This window comes from Aythya ferina (assembly GCF_964211825.1).
Source record: "Aythya ferina genome assembly, chromosome: 23".
Classification (NCBI taxonomy): Eukaryota; Metazoa; Chordata; class Aves; order Anseriformes; family Anatidae; genus Aythya; species Aythya ferina.
In genome coordinates, this window is record NC_140321.1 from 4,822,935 (window position 1) to 4,837,887 (window position 14,953).

Sequence of the window (14,953 nt, forward strand, 5' to 3'; positions counted from 1 at the left end):
TGGGAGCCACCCCCAGAGAGCAGGGGGCTGGGGGGGGCTGGGGATGGTTTGGGGAGCACCCGTGGTCAAGGGGGCTTTGTGCTGTGCCCCCCCCACCTCCAGGGTGGGAGGAAAGGAGAGGTAAGGGGGGGGGACGCAGTGAAAGGTGGGGGGCTGCTGGCACAAAGTGGGGTCACACAGCTCAGGGTGCCCCCACCCCACACAGCCAGGGGTGCCCAGCAAAGCTGGTGGGGGGGGGGGGGGCACAAGGACACAAAGGTGCTGGGAGCGGGGATGGGAACTGGGTGCGGGGGCTCTGTGCTCGCTGTGGGGTGCAGGCAACGTGCCGTGGGGTGCGAGCACACTGTGGGGTGCAGGCAACGTGCTATGGGGTGCAGGAAATGTATCATGGGGTGCAAACACACCATGGGGTGCAGGCAATGTGCCATGGGGTGTGAGCACGCAGTAGGGTGCAGACAACATGCCCTGGGGTGCAGGAAACATGCTGTGGGGTGCAGGCACACCACGGGGTGCAGGAAATGCGCCCTGGGGTGCAGGCAAGAGGTGCCCCCATTTGCAACAGGAGCTGGGTGCCCGCTCCAGCTTGCAACGGGAGCCGGCCACCCACGAGCTGAGCATGCACAGGGTGCCACGCGCCTCTGGGGGAAGAATTAGGGGGGGGGGACACCCCAAATCCGGGTGCAAGCGAGAGCAGCACGCGCCGCAGCCTGAACGCCGCCTTCCTCAGCCCATCAATGGCTCCTCTTGTTCCGCCGTGGGGCCCCCATGTTTTCCTAACCCCCACCCTGGCGCCTGCCCCGGTTGCTGTGAATGAGGCTCTGTCCTCGGGCAGAGCTGCGGGGCCGGGGCACCCATCAGGGGGGCGGGCAAGGGGGGGGGTTGAGCAGGATGCCTGGGGGACAGCGGTGGAAGAAGCGAGCGGAGAGAGCGGCGAGGGCTCCAGGGTGCTGCAGGTGAGCCGGGGGACGTCGGGGTGCAATGACATGGCCATGGGGCTGCAGCCACCCAGCGGGGTCCCTGCGCCCCCAAATTGGCTTTCTGTGAGCCCCCCGCCCTGCCTGTGGGGTCACCGCGTGCCCTGGGGTGCAAGGCTTGGGGAGGGGGGAGCGTGGATGGAGGAGGGTGGGGAGTGGGTGCCCCCTGCGAGGAGATGGGGCAAAACAGCTGAGGAGGGGGCAGAGGGAAGCAGGGACCCCCCCCCCCCAGACCATGATCAGCAACCAGGACCCCAGCCCCGCAGCACTCAGTGCGTCCCCCCTCCAGCCCCGGGGGGGAGAACCAGCAAACCCAGTGCAGCAGCACCACTGGGATCTGCCCTGGCTGGGACAGGGCAAAAAGGTCACAATAAATAGCTTTTAGCTAAAACCTCATTAAAAGAGCTTTAAAATAGCTATTCTAAATAAAAACCGGGGGGAGATGACAGCGGGAACAAGACCAGGGGCATCCCCAGTATCTTTGGGGCCACCCCCAGCCCTGCAGAGGCTGTGCAGCGATGCTCAGGGCTGCACCCCAAAAATCCCACTGCCCACCCCCCCCAGATCAGCCAGGTTCGGTTGCTCACACGGGGAAATAAAGCAGAGAAACCACGTCTCGTTGCTAAAGCAGCATTTTACCAGGTAAAGGCCACCCCATGGCAGAACAGAGCTCAAAGCAAGCTCGTCCCGTGGAGGCGACAGCGACACAGCCACCAATTACCTGGAAATGAGGAGAAAAAGGGGTCATTCCTCCCCAAAAAAAGAAGGGTCAGGGTCCCATGGCTCCTATTTAAGGGTTTTATCCACTCCCCGAGCCAACTGGGGCAGATTAGGTCGGGTGGGATGGGCGTAGGACCTGCTCTGCCCCCTCCAGCACACCTGGATGATGGTCACCACCCCCAAATAACTGCAGATTCCACCCCAAAATACCCCCCGCGCAGCCTGGTGGTGCCATGCAAAGTCACCCCAAAGCCCTGCACCACCCTAAAGTGCCAACCCTAAAGTGCCACCCCAAGGTGCCACCCCGAGGTGCCACCCTGGTGCCAGCGCTCACCGCTGCTGCGGGATGAGGGGGGCGCGCGCCCCGTCCCCGCGCCCCGGCATGGGGTTGATGCGCTGCCCCGTGCGCACGTTGAACATGGGCAGGGTGGAGAGGGGCCGCGGGACGTCCCGGCTGCTGGCCATGCTCCTCAGCTCCTCCGTGTCGCCGTGGATGGTGCTGTGGTGCACCAGCTGGATGCTGGGGGGGCGAGGGGAGAAGGGGAATGGGGCGCAGAGCCACCCGCGCCCCTTCTGGGGAAGGGGGTTCTTGGGGGGTTCTCCGCGCCCGGTGTGAAGCTGGGGGAGGATGGTGAATAAAGCGGCTCCTGGTGCTCCAGCCTTTGTCTGTGTGGGGTTATTGGGGGGGGCGGAGGGGGGGGGGTCCTTTTGGGGTGGGGGGAACTTTAGGATTTAGCTCCCCCATCAGCCGGCAGCGGCTGCTGCTCCCTGTCACCGCCCCGTCCCTGTGCCCCCCAAATTGTCACACCCAAAGCTCCCCCCCCCGAGCGAACCCACAGCCGGGGCGCAGGGACTTACTCAGACGTCTCCAAGTCCCGTTTTTGCCTACAAAATGGAGCAGAAATGGGAAAAAAAAAAAAAGAAAAAAGAAAACACACAAAAACCAGATGGTGAGAAGTGCTGTCACCACCCCCGGGTTGTCCCCAAACCACGAGCGCTGGGGAAGGGGACACCGAAGTGGGGTGCCCCGTCGGGGAGGGGGGACCCCCGTGCCCTCCTCTTGGGTTAGGGGTGCTGGGCTGTGCCCCCCCCCCCGTGCCCGACTCACACTCCCTCCCGGCGGCAGCACATGAGGTGCCCCAGGAGCAGGCAGAGCAGCGCGGCCACCGCCAGCGGCACCAGCAGCGTCAGCAGGAAACCGGGCAGGAGGTCCTGGGCGGGCGACTCGGTGGGGGGCTGGAAATCGCCCCCGTCCTCCAGCACCCCGGGACCCCACACCGGCCCCGGCGTCGTGGGGGTGGGCAGGACCTCCAGCTGGAATTGAGGAGGGGGTGGTTAAAGGGAAGAGGTGGGAACGTCGCCGGGGTGGCGGGGGCGCAGGCACGGGGGGGTCTCACCAGGGTGAGGTTGCACCAGCGGATGGCGAAGTGGGGCGCGAAGGTGTCGTAGCAGGAGGCGAGGGGCTGCTGGCCCAGGCGGCAGAGGAAGCGGCTCTGGGGCGAGGCGGCGGCGGCCAGGCAGGGCGAGAAGGCGTTGTGGGAGCCCACCTTCACGTACACCCTGAAATTTGGGGGAATTTGCCTGGAGGGGACCTCCAAAACCCCTGCGTGGGTGCCTGGGGGAAGGCAGGGGAGAGCTTCCCAAGTGCGACCCCAGGCCAGGCAGCCGGGTGGCGGCCCCCCTACCCCTCCTTGCGTCCCTCGATGGGCAGGGGCACGCGGCCACCGCGGTCCAGGGCGGAGGTGACGTTGATGATGCTGAGGTCGCTCTGCTCCCAAACGCCGGCCGCCGCCTGCCCAAAAAGCTCCCGCGCGGGGGCTGGCAGCAGCTCCTCCACATTCCTGTTCCCCACCAGGAACTCGCTCTGGAACGGCGGCTCTCCCCCTGCGGGACACACACGGGACACCTTTAGGGACCACCCCACACTGGGGGCTCGGGGGTAGCGCATTTTGGGGGGTGCACAGCCCTCACCTGGAGCGGGGACGACGGCGAGGATGAGCCGCTGTGCCACCGTCTCGTAGGTGAGCCGGTTGTACGCCAGCACCTGCGGGAGGAGGAGATGCCCCGGGCCTCGAGGATGCCAATTCCCACCCCTGGGGGTGCGCACCCCAGCACCCCGTGCCGCCCCCTCGCACGAGGCCGTGCGCTTTGCACGAGGGCGGGCGCTCACCTCGATGATGTGCGTGCCCACCTCGGCGGCCGTGGGGCTGCCGTAGAGGAAGCCGGGCTGGTGGGCACCGCGCTGGGCGAAACGCAGCCACCGCGGGAGGTCGGGGTGGTCCAGGAGGTGGGCATGGAAGGTGATGGGGGCGGCTGTCGGGCGCGGGGACACACGGACACGGGGACACGGGACACACGTGTGTCATCCGGGGGGGACCCCTGCCCCGCAAACCCTTCCCAACAGGGCGCTCCCCGTGAGGAAATTGGGTCCAAGGAGGGTCCTGATCGCCTTTTGGGGGTGAATAACCCCAAATGGAGGTGCCCCCCCTCCCCAGCCCGGCAGTGCTCGAGGGCAAGAGGTCCCCGAATGGATGTGGGGGGATGGACAGACAGATGGACGGATGGATGCTAGGAGGGAGGGAGATTTGGGTCATGCCTGCCGGGGGCAGGAGTAAGCCACTGCCCCCATTATCTGGGTGTTCACACACATAGGGGATAGTTCTGTCCCCCCCAGCCTATCCCCCCGCCCCCCGGACCCCCGTGTCCCCACTCCCCTCAGCCTGACCCTCACCATCATCATCATCCTCGGCCTCGTCGAGGAAGGCCTCCTGGAACAGCTCCCGCTCCAGCTCGTGCACGAAGACGGCTCCGGTCTCGAGGGAGACGTGGTGGTCGGGGAGGGCGGCCCGGGTGCCCCCCAGGACCAGGGCTGCGGCCAGGCACGGGGCTGGAGCCGGGGTGGGGGACACGGCTCCTCCCTGCCTCAGTTTCCCCATTGCCCAGCGCCCCCATGGCACCCACAGCCCCCCCTGGGGCGCACATCCCTGTGGTGCCAGGCACTGGGACAGCAGGGCAGGCTATTTCTGGGAGGTGTTGGGGACAGGAGAGGGGACAGGAATAGGGACAGGGCCAGCACCTTCCTCTTCCCCTATACCCCCCCCCACAAAGAGCTCCCCCTCGATCCCCAGCCCTCCTGGCACCAGGGACAGGACGGATTTATTCAGCTCTGCTCTCCCATCCCCTCCCATTCCCTCCCCATTCCCTGCCCCATCCTGGGGGTCCCCCCCATGCCCTCCCTGCCGGGGGGGGGTCTCCCAGGCCCGGCCGTGTCCCCAGGGTGGGTGACGGGGCTGCCACTCGCCTGCCAGCACCCAGACCCGCAGCAGCTCGGGCGCCTCCATCTTCACCGGGAGCGGGGCCAGCGCCTGAGTGACAGCAGCAGCGGGGCTGGCCGGCCCGGGGGGGCCCAAATTGGGGGCACGGGGACACGGCGGGGACCCTGCCACAGCCACCTCCTGCCAGCCCGGCCTCGTGCCACCGAGTCCCTTTTGCCCCTGGGGAGGAGCGGGGACACCAAGGGGTGCGTGGTGGGACCCCGCTGCGCCCTCTGCTCTGGGTGGGCTCGTCCTGGTGCCACGGCTTGTGGGGGTTGGGGTGGCAGCGGGGGCACAATGGGACATGATGGGGCACAAGGGGACAGGATGGGGCACAACGGGACACAATGGGGCACAACGGGACACAGTGGGGTACAGTGGGACGTGATGGGGCAGGATGGCGCATGGCAGGACACCGCCGGGCACAAGAGGGGACAACGGGGCACAATGGGGCACAATGGGGCACAATGGGACGTAATGGGGCACGGTGGGGCACAGCAGGGCACAAGAGGGCATGGGGGGCACAGGAGGACACAACGGGGCACAACTGGGCACGGCTGGGCACAACGGGGCACGACGGGCACCGTGGGACACAACAGGACACGACGGCACGCGACGGTGCACAACAGGTCACGACAGCACGGCATGGCACAGGGGCGTGGGGGGACATTTGGGGACAGCTGACCCCCCCGCCAGCGTGGCACGTGGCCGGCCAGCACCACTGCCCCGCACACACATGTCCATGGGGTGCACGCGTGTGCACACGCGTGTGCGTGCACGAGAACCAAGTCCCCCCCCAGCCCTTGGCAGGACGCAGCCAGGGGGGTGCTGTGAGACCGCAGGGCTGGTGGTGGAGGGGGAAAAGGAGCTGTGGGGGGGGGGCACAGGCTTTGCAGCGGAAGGGGAAGGGGGGGGCCGTGGGGGCTGTCGCGCCGCGCCGCGTCACGCCACGTCACGTCTCGTCATGCACAAAGGGCCGGCAGCGCTGCAGCTGCAGGGTCCTGGCGCCCCCACCTTCACCGGCGTGGGCCCCCCCCCCCCCCATCCCCACGGGCCTGTCACTGTGGGGGGGACACAAGTAGGGGTGTCCCTACCCTGTCCCTCCTTCTCCCCCCGTTCCACATGAGTGTGTGGCTTTTTTGGGGTGTTCATCCCATAGGCACCCCAAAACGGTGCCACGCTGTGCGCCCTGGTCCCCACTGCTGGAAAGGGAGGAGACCCTAAATAACCCCCCCCAGAATATTCCTCCTCCTGACACCCCCCCAATGGAGATGTGGGGCAGATGGGCAGCACCCTGGGGAGGGGCACGGGTTTGTGGGGGCAGAAAGTAAATGGGGACCCTGTAGGGACACACTGGGACACCCCGGGGAGCTGTGGGGATGTGGGGACCAAAGGGAGGGGAGCAGGGGACATGGGGGACAAAACTGGGGGGGCACAGGGGAAGGAGCAGGGGGACACGGGCACAGAGCCAGGAGGGGCGCGGGGACAGGATGGGGGGGACATGGGCATGAAAGTGGGGGGACACGGAGCAAGGAATGGGGGACACTGGGGACGTGGGGGGACAAAACTGGGGGGATGTGGGACAGGCTGGGGGAGAAGGCTACGAAACTGGGGGGATACTGGGGGGATGTGGGGGCAGATAAAGGGGATGTGGGGACAAAAGTGGGGGGCATGTGGCCAGGACTGAGGGGACACAGGGACCGTCCTGGGGGCCAAGGGGATGGAACTGGGGGGGCAGAGGGGCAGAAGCAGCGTGGCCACGGGTCCGGGGCTCAGGGTCCCCAGGGATGAAATCGGGGGGCCCTGGGGACACATGTGGGGAGGGGGCAGACCCCAGGGGGGCTGTGGGGACGGAGCTGGGGTGGGGGGGACATTGCACAAGGCCTGGGGGGGGGGACGACAATGATGGGGGGGACACGGACACGGCACATCCCCAGCTGCGCGGAGGGGACGCGTGGGGAGAGCTGGGGGCTGCAGGGGACCACGGCGGTGCCGGTGCCACCGGTGGGCACGGGAAAAGGGGGGGGGGGGGGACACGGGGAGGGGATCGGGGTGACGGCGGCGGCGAGGCCGAAGCGCAGCGGCGAGGAAGAGGAAGAGCAAGAGCGCGTCGCTAAGACCCAGAGGGCTCTGCGGGCAGCGGGGCGGGCGGATCGCAGGCAGCGGCGGCTCCATCACCAGCGCAGCAGCGGAGAAAAAGGGGAAGAGGAGGAGAAGGGAGGAAGGAAGGAGGGCCGGGGCGGAGGGGGGGGGCGCGCTGGGCCCCCCCAGGCTGGCGATGGCCTGACCGGGTCCCCGGCGGCCCCCCGGCAGCGGCCCCCTCCCCGCGCCCCAGCAGCCGGCGGGCGATGCGGCGCGGCGGCGGCGGCGGCGGCGGTGACGACGGGGCAGGATGCTGAGGACGGAGGCAGCGAGCGGGGCGGCAGCCCCGGGCGGCAGCGGGGGGGCCCCGGGCGGAGGAGCAGGGGGCAGCGGGGGGCTGAGGAGCGCGTCCCCCCACCGCAACGCCTACGAGGCCACCATCCAGGCCCTGAAACCCACAAAGGATGCCGAGGGCGAGGATGGCAAGAAAGCCCGTGGCAAGAAGTATGGCTCCAACGTCCACCGCATCAAGAACATGTTCCTGCAGATGGGGACGGCGCCGGGCCCCGAGGGCGCCTGCGACTTGGCCAAGGGCAAGGAGAAGCCCGTCCGCCTCTCCTTGCCCCGGGCCAGCAGCCTGAATGAGAGCATGGAGCAGGGCAACCTCCTCAAGCTGGGCACCAGCGTCTCGGAGCGGGTGAGCCGCTTCGACTCCAAGCCCGACAAGCCCTTCTCCAAGCTGCAGGAGACCCGCAAGATCTTCGAGCGGAGCCCGCAGGAGAAGGAGGCCACCACCAAGCTCCTGCTGCGCAAGGAGCGGGCCGGCTTCCAGGACCGCAAGCTGGACGTGGTGGTGAAGTTCAACGGCAGCACCGAGTCCTTGGACAAGCTGGACACCGAGGCCGTGTCGCCCACCGTCAGCCAGCTCAGCGCCGTCTTCGAGAAGGCCGACCTCCGCAACAACCTCCACAAGACGCCGGGGCGCGCGGGGCCGCTCAACTCCAAGCTGGTGAGCAAGCGGTCCCGCGTCTTCCTGCAGGGCACGGAGGCTGGCAAGGCCGAGAGCAGGACGGGAGACGGCCCCGCTGCCCCGGCACGGCCGCGGCCGGCCGAGGAGGAGAAGGCAGCGGGCAAGGCCGGGAGGCCGGCGGAGAAGGACGGGAGCGTGCCGCGGGTGCAGGAGGTCTGCAAGATCAAGCCGGTGGAGGTGGAGGAGAGCGGTGAATCGGAGGCCGAGGCGGAGGCCGGAGAGCCGGTGCCAGCGCCCGAACCGGCCAAGGGGGCCGAGGCCACGGCGCCCCCCGAGCCGCGCCTGGAAGGGGGCGAGGAGCCCCCCTACGCCGAGGAGGGCGTCAAGGGTGAGCGGGCGGACGAGGGCGAGCTGTACGACGAGTCCAAGAAGGAGGACTTCTCCGAGGCGGACCTGGTGGACATAAGTGCCTACAGCGGGCTCGGGGAGGACTCGGGGGGCAGCGGGCTGGATGAGGACGAGGAGGCTGATGGGCTCTACGAGCCCGAATCCAGCTGCGTGGAGATCCCCGGGCTGTCCGAGGAAGAGGAGCCCGTCCCCAACCGCAAGATCCAGTTCAGCACGGCCCCCATCCAGGTGAGCCCGGCCACGGGGTTTTGGGGGTACCCGGGCGGAGCTGGGAGGGGAAATCAGGAGTTTTGGGGTGCCCCCTCCATCCTCCAACGAGGCTCGAGGCCATGGAGGTGGCGATGGGCAACCTCCTGCCCCATTGCCCATGGCCAAGTGTGCAGGGCTGGGGAGGAGCTGGTGGCGCAGCCTGGAGAAGGGCAGAGGGGCTCCGGTGCGTCCTTGTACCCCAAAAAGACCCCTTTGGGGAGCACCCGGTGGCTGGGTGCAGCCGGATGGGAGGCGGCCCAGGCACACTGGTGGGGTTGCAGCCCCGGCATGGCCATACTGGGAGGGGATGGGGATGCGGTGTGGGGTGGGCACCCCGGCCGTGGGACCCTGGGGATGGTGGTACATGGCAGGGGGGGTGACATCGGGACCTAAGGGGGTGGCACGTTTGCACCATGTGCCCCAGGAAGGGCTGGGAGCCACTCGGTATTTTGGGTGGGGATGCCCAAAATATCCGGCTGGGCCCTGAGTGCTGCCGGGAGCCGCCAGGCCATGCCACCACCCCTCTGCATAGGTCCCCAGGGTCCCCCAGTGCCGGGACCCCTCCCAGAGCCAGGGTTTTCGGGGGGGGAGGATGTTTGCTACCCCCCCTTTCCCCCCCTCTCGGGCCCAGCGCGGGACCATTTCGGGAAGTGGAGGAAGGGGAAGTGTCTCAGCAGCACGGGCAGGCGGGGGCCAGCCACGAGAGCTGCCCGCCCCCCCCCACACCCCGGGCAGCTTGGGGACGCAGGGACAGCTCCGGGATTTGGGGTCCCCATCTCGTGCCAGGGTCTGTGGCCGGTGCCGGCGGTGGCACAGCGGGGAGAAGGGGCCGCGCCGCTATTTCGGGGCTTTCTCTCGTGCTCCTATCCCCTCAGCTGGAGGAACAGAAATTGCTTTGTGCCGAGCGGGGTTATTTTTAGCGGCACGGCCTATATTCTGGCTCTGAGTCAGCGGCGGGTGGGTGGCCCCACCTGGGACGGGGGACGGGGACCACGGTGGCCCGGTGTGGGGACGGGGTCCCGCGGTGGCCGCGCACCGGCTGGGTGCACACCGGGGGTTTGGTGCCATGGGGACCGGCCGGCCCATGCTCCAGGAAGGGATTTCCCCCGTGGATGCACAGTCGAGCTTTTTGGGGTGCTCTGTGCCCCCCAGGTGATGCATTCAGCCTCCGGTGTGTGCCCCCTGCCCTGTCCCTCTGTGGGGTCCCATGGGTGGGCAGGGCACCCACGTCCCGCACCCTGAGCATCCTGAGCCCCCTGTGACCGGGAGGCACTGGGGACCCCGGCACCAGCACCCAGCCTGCACCCAGGGGTGAGGGTACCCGCTGCCAGCCCCCTCTCCGGGCCGTTTACTGCCCCCATCTGCTTCTCCCTTGGGAATTGCTCCGGGTCCCCTGCGCATCCCAAACTCCCCCAGGACCTCAGCACAGAGCCGGGTGGCACAGCGGGACATCCATGCCTGGACCTCCCTGGGGACCACATGCATGGGGACAGTGGCAGGTCCCCAGTTTGTCCCCAGCACCCCTGTGCACCACCCAGGAGGGTCCTGCCCGTCTCATTGTCACCAGGCTTTGTGCGATGGCCCTTGACACTCATCCCTAAATACCCTTTGTTGCAAGGCTTTAGCGGTGTGGTGTTAGCCCTAATCCACCACAGCCCCTCAGGGGACATCTGCCCTGCTCAGCACCGGGACCCCCACCCCTGAGAGACCCCCCCCGGGGAGCCCGTGGCTGGGGAAGGGGGGAGGATGAGGAGGATGAGGGGAGGAGCTGGGGAACGAGTCTGGTCTGCTGCCCCAAATTGTGCATCTCTGAGCAGCCACTGCTGGTGCACCCCATCTGTCCGTCTGTCCATCACCTGTCCATCCATCCAGTTATCTGCCTGTCCATCCAGCCACCCCTTGGTCCATCTGTCTGTCCGTCCATCCACCTATCCACCTGCCATTTCATCCACCCGTCCGTCCGTCCATCTATCTGTTCATCTCTCCATCCATCCATCTGTCCATCCGTCCATCTGTCTGTCCATCCCTCCACCCATCTATCCGTCCCCCCCTCTATCTGCCCACCCATCCACACATCCATCTACCCACCCACCAATGCACCCACCCCTCTCTACTCTCCCTTGGTCCATCTATCTGTCCTCCAACCCATCCGTCCATCTGCCATTTCACCCCTCCATCCCTCCATCCGTCCGTCCGTCCGTCCATCCATCCATCCATCCATCCATCTGCCCATCCCTCCCTCCCTCCCCACGGAGCCACCTCTACTCCCGAGCCCACCCCAAGCCCCCCTCTGTCCTTCCTCAGACTCTTCCTCATCCCGCGGCGTGCTGTGGGGCCGGGGGGGTTCTCCGGTGCCTCGTAGGATCCGTAACCTCCCTCTCCACGCCCCCGCCCCCCTCCCACGCCAGGTCTTCAGCACTTACTCCAACGAGGACTACGACCGCCGCAATGAGGACGTCGACCCCATGGCTGCGTCGGCCGAGTACGAGCTGGAGAAGAGGGTGGAGCGCCTCGACCTCTTCCCCGTGGAGCTGGAGAAAGGTGGGTGCTGGCCTCGTCCTGCTCCCCAGAGCCTCGGGGACGGATCCGAGGTGACCCCGTTGGTGTTGGGTGCTCGCAGCCGCCGCTGCCACCCCCGGGACACGGCTCTCTGTCTCCGCAGACTCCGAGGGGCTGGGGATCAGCATCATTGGCATGGGAGCGGGGGCCGACATGGGCCTGGAGAAGCTGGGCATCTTCGTCAAGACGGTGACGGAAGGGGGTGCAGCCCACCGGGATGGCAGGTAAGGGGTGCCCGGCCCCAAATCCCTCCCCCAGGTTCCTGCTGCTGCACCCCCGTGGGCTTTGGGGGGAGCTGGGAGACGCTGGGGAGTTGGGCAGGGGGTGGCAGCGCCGTGACCGTCCCCTTGTCCCCAGGATCCAGGTGAACGACCTGATCGTGGAGGTGGATGGCACCAGCCTGGTGGGGGTGACGCAGAGCTTCGCCGCCTCCGTGCTCAGGAACACCAAGGGCCGCGTCCGGTAGGGCCCTGGGGCTGGGCACACTTGGGGGCACGCTGCCCCCACAGCACCCCCTGCCCACAAATACCCCCCGATCCCTGCTGTCCCCATGGCCACTGCCTGCCCTATGCCACCTGGCCCTCCCCAAATCCCCCCCCTGAAAATAATGCGCCCCCAAACTCATCACTCCTAGCGGGGATGCCCCCCACCTGAGCCTCCCCTGGCTGTGCCACCTGGGTGGCCCCAATCTGAGGCCCCCCCTCCCCATCCCCAGCTGAGCCCCCCGCTGTCCCCGCAGGTTCCTCATCGGGCGGGAGAAGCCGGGCGAGCAGAGCGAGGTGGCGCAGCTGATCCAGCAGACGCTGGAGCAGGAGCGGTGGCAGCGGGAGATGATAGAGCAGCGCTACACCCAGTACACCGAGGACGACGAGGAGGTGAGGGAGGGGACAGACGCAGCCTCTGCCCAATTTGGTGACTCAGTTTCCCCAATTGGGGGTCCCGGGGAGAGCTGCCACGTGCCAACCTCGCTCCGTGCCCACCGCAGACAGGGGAGTACGCCACGGACGAGGAGGAGGAGATGAGCCCCATGTTCCCCAGCGGCGAGATGGCCATCGAGGTGTTCGAGCTGGCCGAGAACGAGGACACGCTCTCGCCGGTGGAGATGGACCCCGAGAAGCTGGTGCACAAGTTCAAGGAGGTGAAAAGGGGCTGGGGGGAGAGGAAGGGGTTAGGGGGTGCACACGGGGGCGGTGCGGGGACGCCCCACCACGTCCCCACGCCCCACGAACGCCCGGCTCCTCTCGCAGCTCCAGATCAAGCACGCCGTCACCGAGGCTGAGATCCAGCAGCTGAAGAGGAAGGTGAGCGGGTCCCGGGTGCGCCCTCCACCCCCCCCAGATCCCCTGCATCTCCTTCCAGATCCCTGCATCTCCCCCCCAGCCCACCCAGAGGTGCTGTGCCGTGCCGTGCCGTGCCGTGCCGTGCTGTGCCGTGCCATCCCTGCTCTTTGGCCACACCGTGCCGTGCCATCCCGTGCTGTGCTGAGCCATCCTGTGCGGTGCCGTGCCGTGCCGTGCCGTGCCCTGACCCTGTTGTCCCCCAGCTGCAGTGCCTCGAGCAGGAGAAGGCTCGGTGGCGGGCCGAGAAGGCCCAGCTGGAGCAGAGCGTGGAGGAGAACAAGGAGCGCATGGAGAAGCTGGAGGGGTACTGGATGGAGGCGCAGAACCTGTGCCAGGCCGTGGACGAGCACCTCAAGGAGACGCAGGCCCAGTACCAGACCCTGGAGCGCAAGTACAGCAAGGCCAAGAGGCTCATCAAGGAGTACCAGCAAAAGTGAGGGCAGGGCCCTGCGCACGGAGCCTTCCCCCGGGCATGGACACGTCCCCGGGGCACCGACCCCTTCCTGGGCACCCCTGGTTCCTGGGCACGGACCATCCCCTGGGCATGGCGTCATCCTCAGGGCACCAACCGGTTCCTTTTCCCTGTAGACGATTGATCCCATCCCCTAGGCACGACCTCGTCCCCTGGGCACAGCCTCGGGTACCAGTTCCGTGCTGGGCACCCCTTGTCCCCGGGCACGGACCATTCCCTGCGCACGGACTCATCCTGAGGGCACCAACTCATTCCTTGTCCCTGCTGACAAAGCATCCCCTAAGCATGTCCCTGTCCCCGGGGCATGACCCCATCCCTCGGGCATGACCCCATCCCATCGGACATGACCCTGTTCCCTGGGCACGACCCCGTCCCCTGGGCACCAATTCCATCCTGGGCACCCCATGTCCCCAGGCAGGGGCCATCCCCATGGAGACCCCCTGGGCACCACCACCACATCGGGCACAATTTCTCCTCGACGCCCAAACCCCAGGGACCCCCTCACCTGGTGCCATGCACCCACACGTTTGTGTCCCCCCCCCTCCGGCAGGGAGATCGAGTTCCTGAAGAAGGAGACGGCGCAGCGGCGGGTGCTGGAGGAGTCGGAGCTGGCCCACAAGGAGGAGATGGAGAAGCTGCAGGAGAAGGTGGGCACCGGGCGCCGGGACGCGGGCTGCCCCTGAGCCCCGGGGCCCCGCGGGCACGGCCGGATCCGGCCACGACCCCGCCGCCGCCTGGCCCCTCGCTCCGCCGCCGCTTTCGCCACCGCGTCGCTCCCGGGATGGATCGCAGCAGATCTGCTCTCGCTCCGGCCGCCGGATCCCGTGCTGGGCGGCAGCGGAGCCGCCCGGGTGCCGGCTCCCCTCTGGACTGTGCGCCCCGGCCGCCGGATCCCACGCCGGCTGGGATCTGCCCCGGGATCTGCCCCGGGATCTGCTCCCACCGGATTCTGCTCCCACCGCCGCCGCGCCCTGCCCCGGATCGCCGGGGATCTGCTTGGGGTGCTGCCGGCGTGCGCCCGATCCTCCTCCTGGCGCCGGATCCCACGCCGGATTGCAGTAGATCTGCCTGGGTTTCGGGTCGCGCCGGATCCTGCCGCGGGGCGCGACCACCCCGTAACGGAGCGAAAGAGATCGACTTGGGCGCTGGATCCCAGGCTGCCTGTGCGGGATCCCCCAGGGGGTCCCGGGAGACATTGGGGCGCGCTCGAGCCTCAGTTGGGAGCCGGATCCCATGCTGGTCATGCAGGATCCCACCGCCGATCACACTGGATTCCATGCTGGCTTACACTGGATCCCCCCCCCACAACCCCCCCGGCGGGTCGGGCCAGAGCTGTGCTGGGTCATAGCAGATCCCCCGCGGGGTCACCGGATCCCCCGGAGCGCCCGGAGCGCCAGGCTGGGGGGCACCAGGGCCCCCCCCCAGGCACCGAGCAGAGCCCCCCCACGAGCCCCCCGCCCCCTTTATACACCCCAATCGCCCCCAGATGTCCCACAGCCCCCCCCCCACCTGCCTGCAGCCCCCAGCCCCACATTGACCCCCCCAGGTCCCCAGTGTCCCCCCCCCACATCCCCATCCTTCCCCCCCTCCCCGTGTCTCCCCCACCTCAACACCCCCGTGTCCCCCTCCTCGTGTCCCCCCCGGTGCCGTTCCCCCACCCCCGTCCCCCCACCCCTCTCCTCCCCCTTCCCACGTCCCCCCCCCCACTTTCCTCGTGTCCCCAGCTCCGTGCCCCCCCCGTCCCCGTGCCCCCCGCCCCCCCCGCTGAGACCTCTCCCCTTTGCTGTTTTTCAGATCTCCGAACTGGAGGCCAAGCTGCAGACTTTGAAAAATTCCAACCCGACTTAAACCACCCTCAAACCGCA

The 14,953-nt window shown here is 68.0% G+C and overlaps 2 protein-coding genes across 4 annotated transcripts; one reads left to right on the plus strand and one right to left on the minus strand.

Annotated features, from left to right (window-relative positions):
* Positions 1-1,590: 1,590 nt before the first annotated feature.
* On the minus strand, positions 1,591-5,052 carry SGCA (sarcoglycan alpha). Of its 3 annotated transcripts, none has more exons than XM_084496289.1 (10): positions 4,996-5,052; positions 4,420-4,563; positions 3,865-4,007; positions 3,666-3,738; positions 3,380-3,578; positions 3,092-3,254; positions 2,803-3,008; positions 2,553-2,579; positions 2,029-2,214; positions 1,591-1,695 (listed from the first exon to the last, which is right to left on the minus strand). In XM_084496289.1, exons 1-10 carry the CDS (start codon positions 5,033-5,035, stop codon positions 1,692-1,694), a joined length of 1,185 nt encoding a protein of 394 aa, XP_084352415.1. In that variant the 5' UTR covers positions 5,036-5,052; the 3' UTR covers positions 1,591-1,691. The 3 variants fall into 3 exon arrangements, with proteins under 3 accessions (XP_084352415.1, XP_084352416.1, XP_084352417.1); XM_084496290.1 differs by having other exon boundaries at positions 4,426-4,563; positions 4,996-5,050; XM_084496291.1 differs by lacking the exon at positions 4,996-5,052 and having other exon boundaries at positions 4,420-4,695.
* A 2,101-nt stretch (positions 5,053-7,153) lies between these two features.
* PPP1R9B (protein phosphatase 1 regulatory subunit 9B) lies at positions 7,154-14,953 on the plus strand. The gene is made up of 10 exons (XM_084496271.1): positions 7,154-8,696; positions 11,126-11,258; positions 11,380-11,500; positions 11,634-11,738; positions 12,016-12,151; positions 12,262-12,414; positions 12,524-12,577; positions 12,820-13,049; positions 13,639-13,735; positions 14,883-14,953. The coding sequence occupies exons 1-10, from the start codon at positions 7,401-7,403 to the stop codon at positions 14,934-14,936; spliced, it is 2,379 nt and encodes a 792-aa protein (XP_084352397.1). The 5' UTR covers positions 7,154-7,400; the 3' UTR covers positions 14,937-14,953.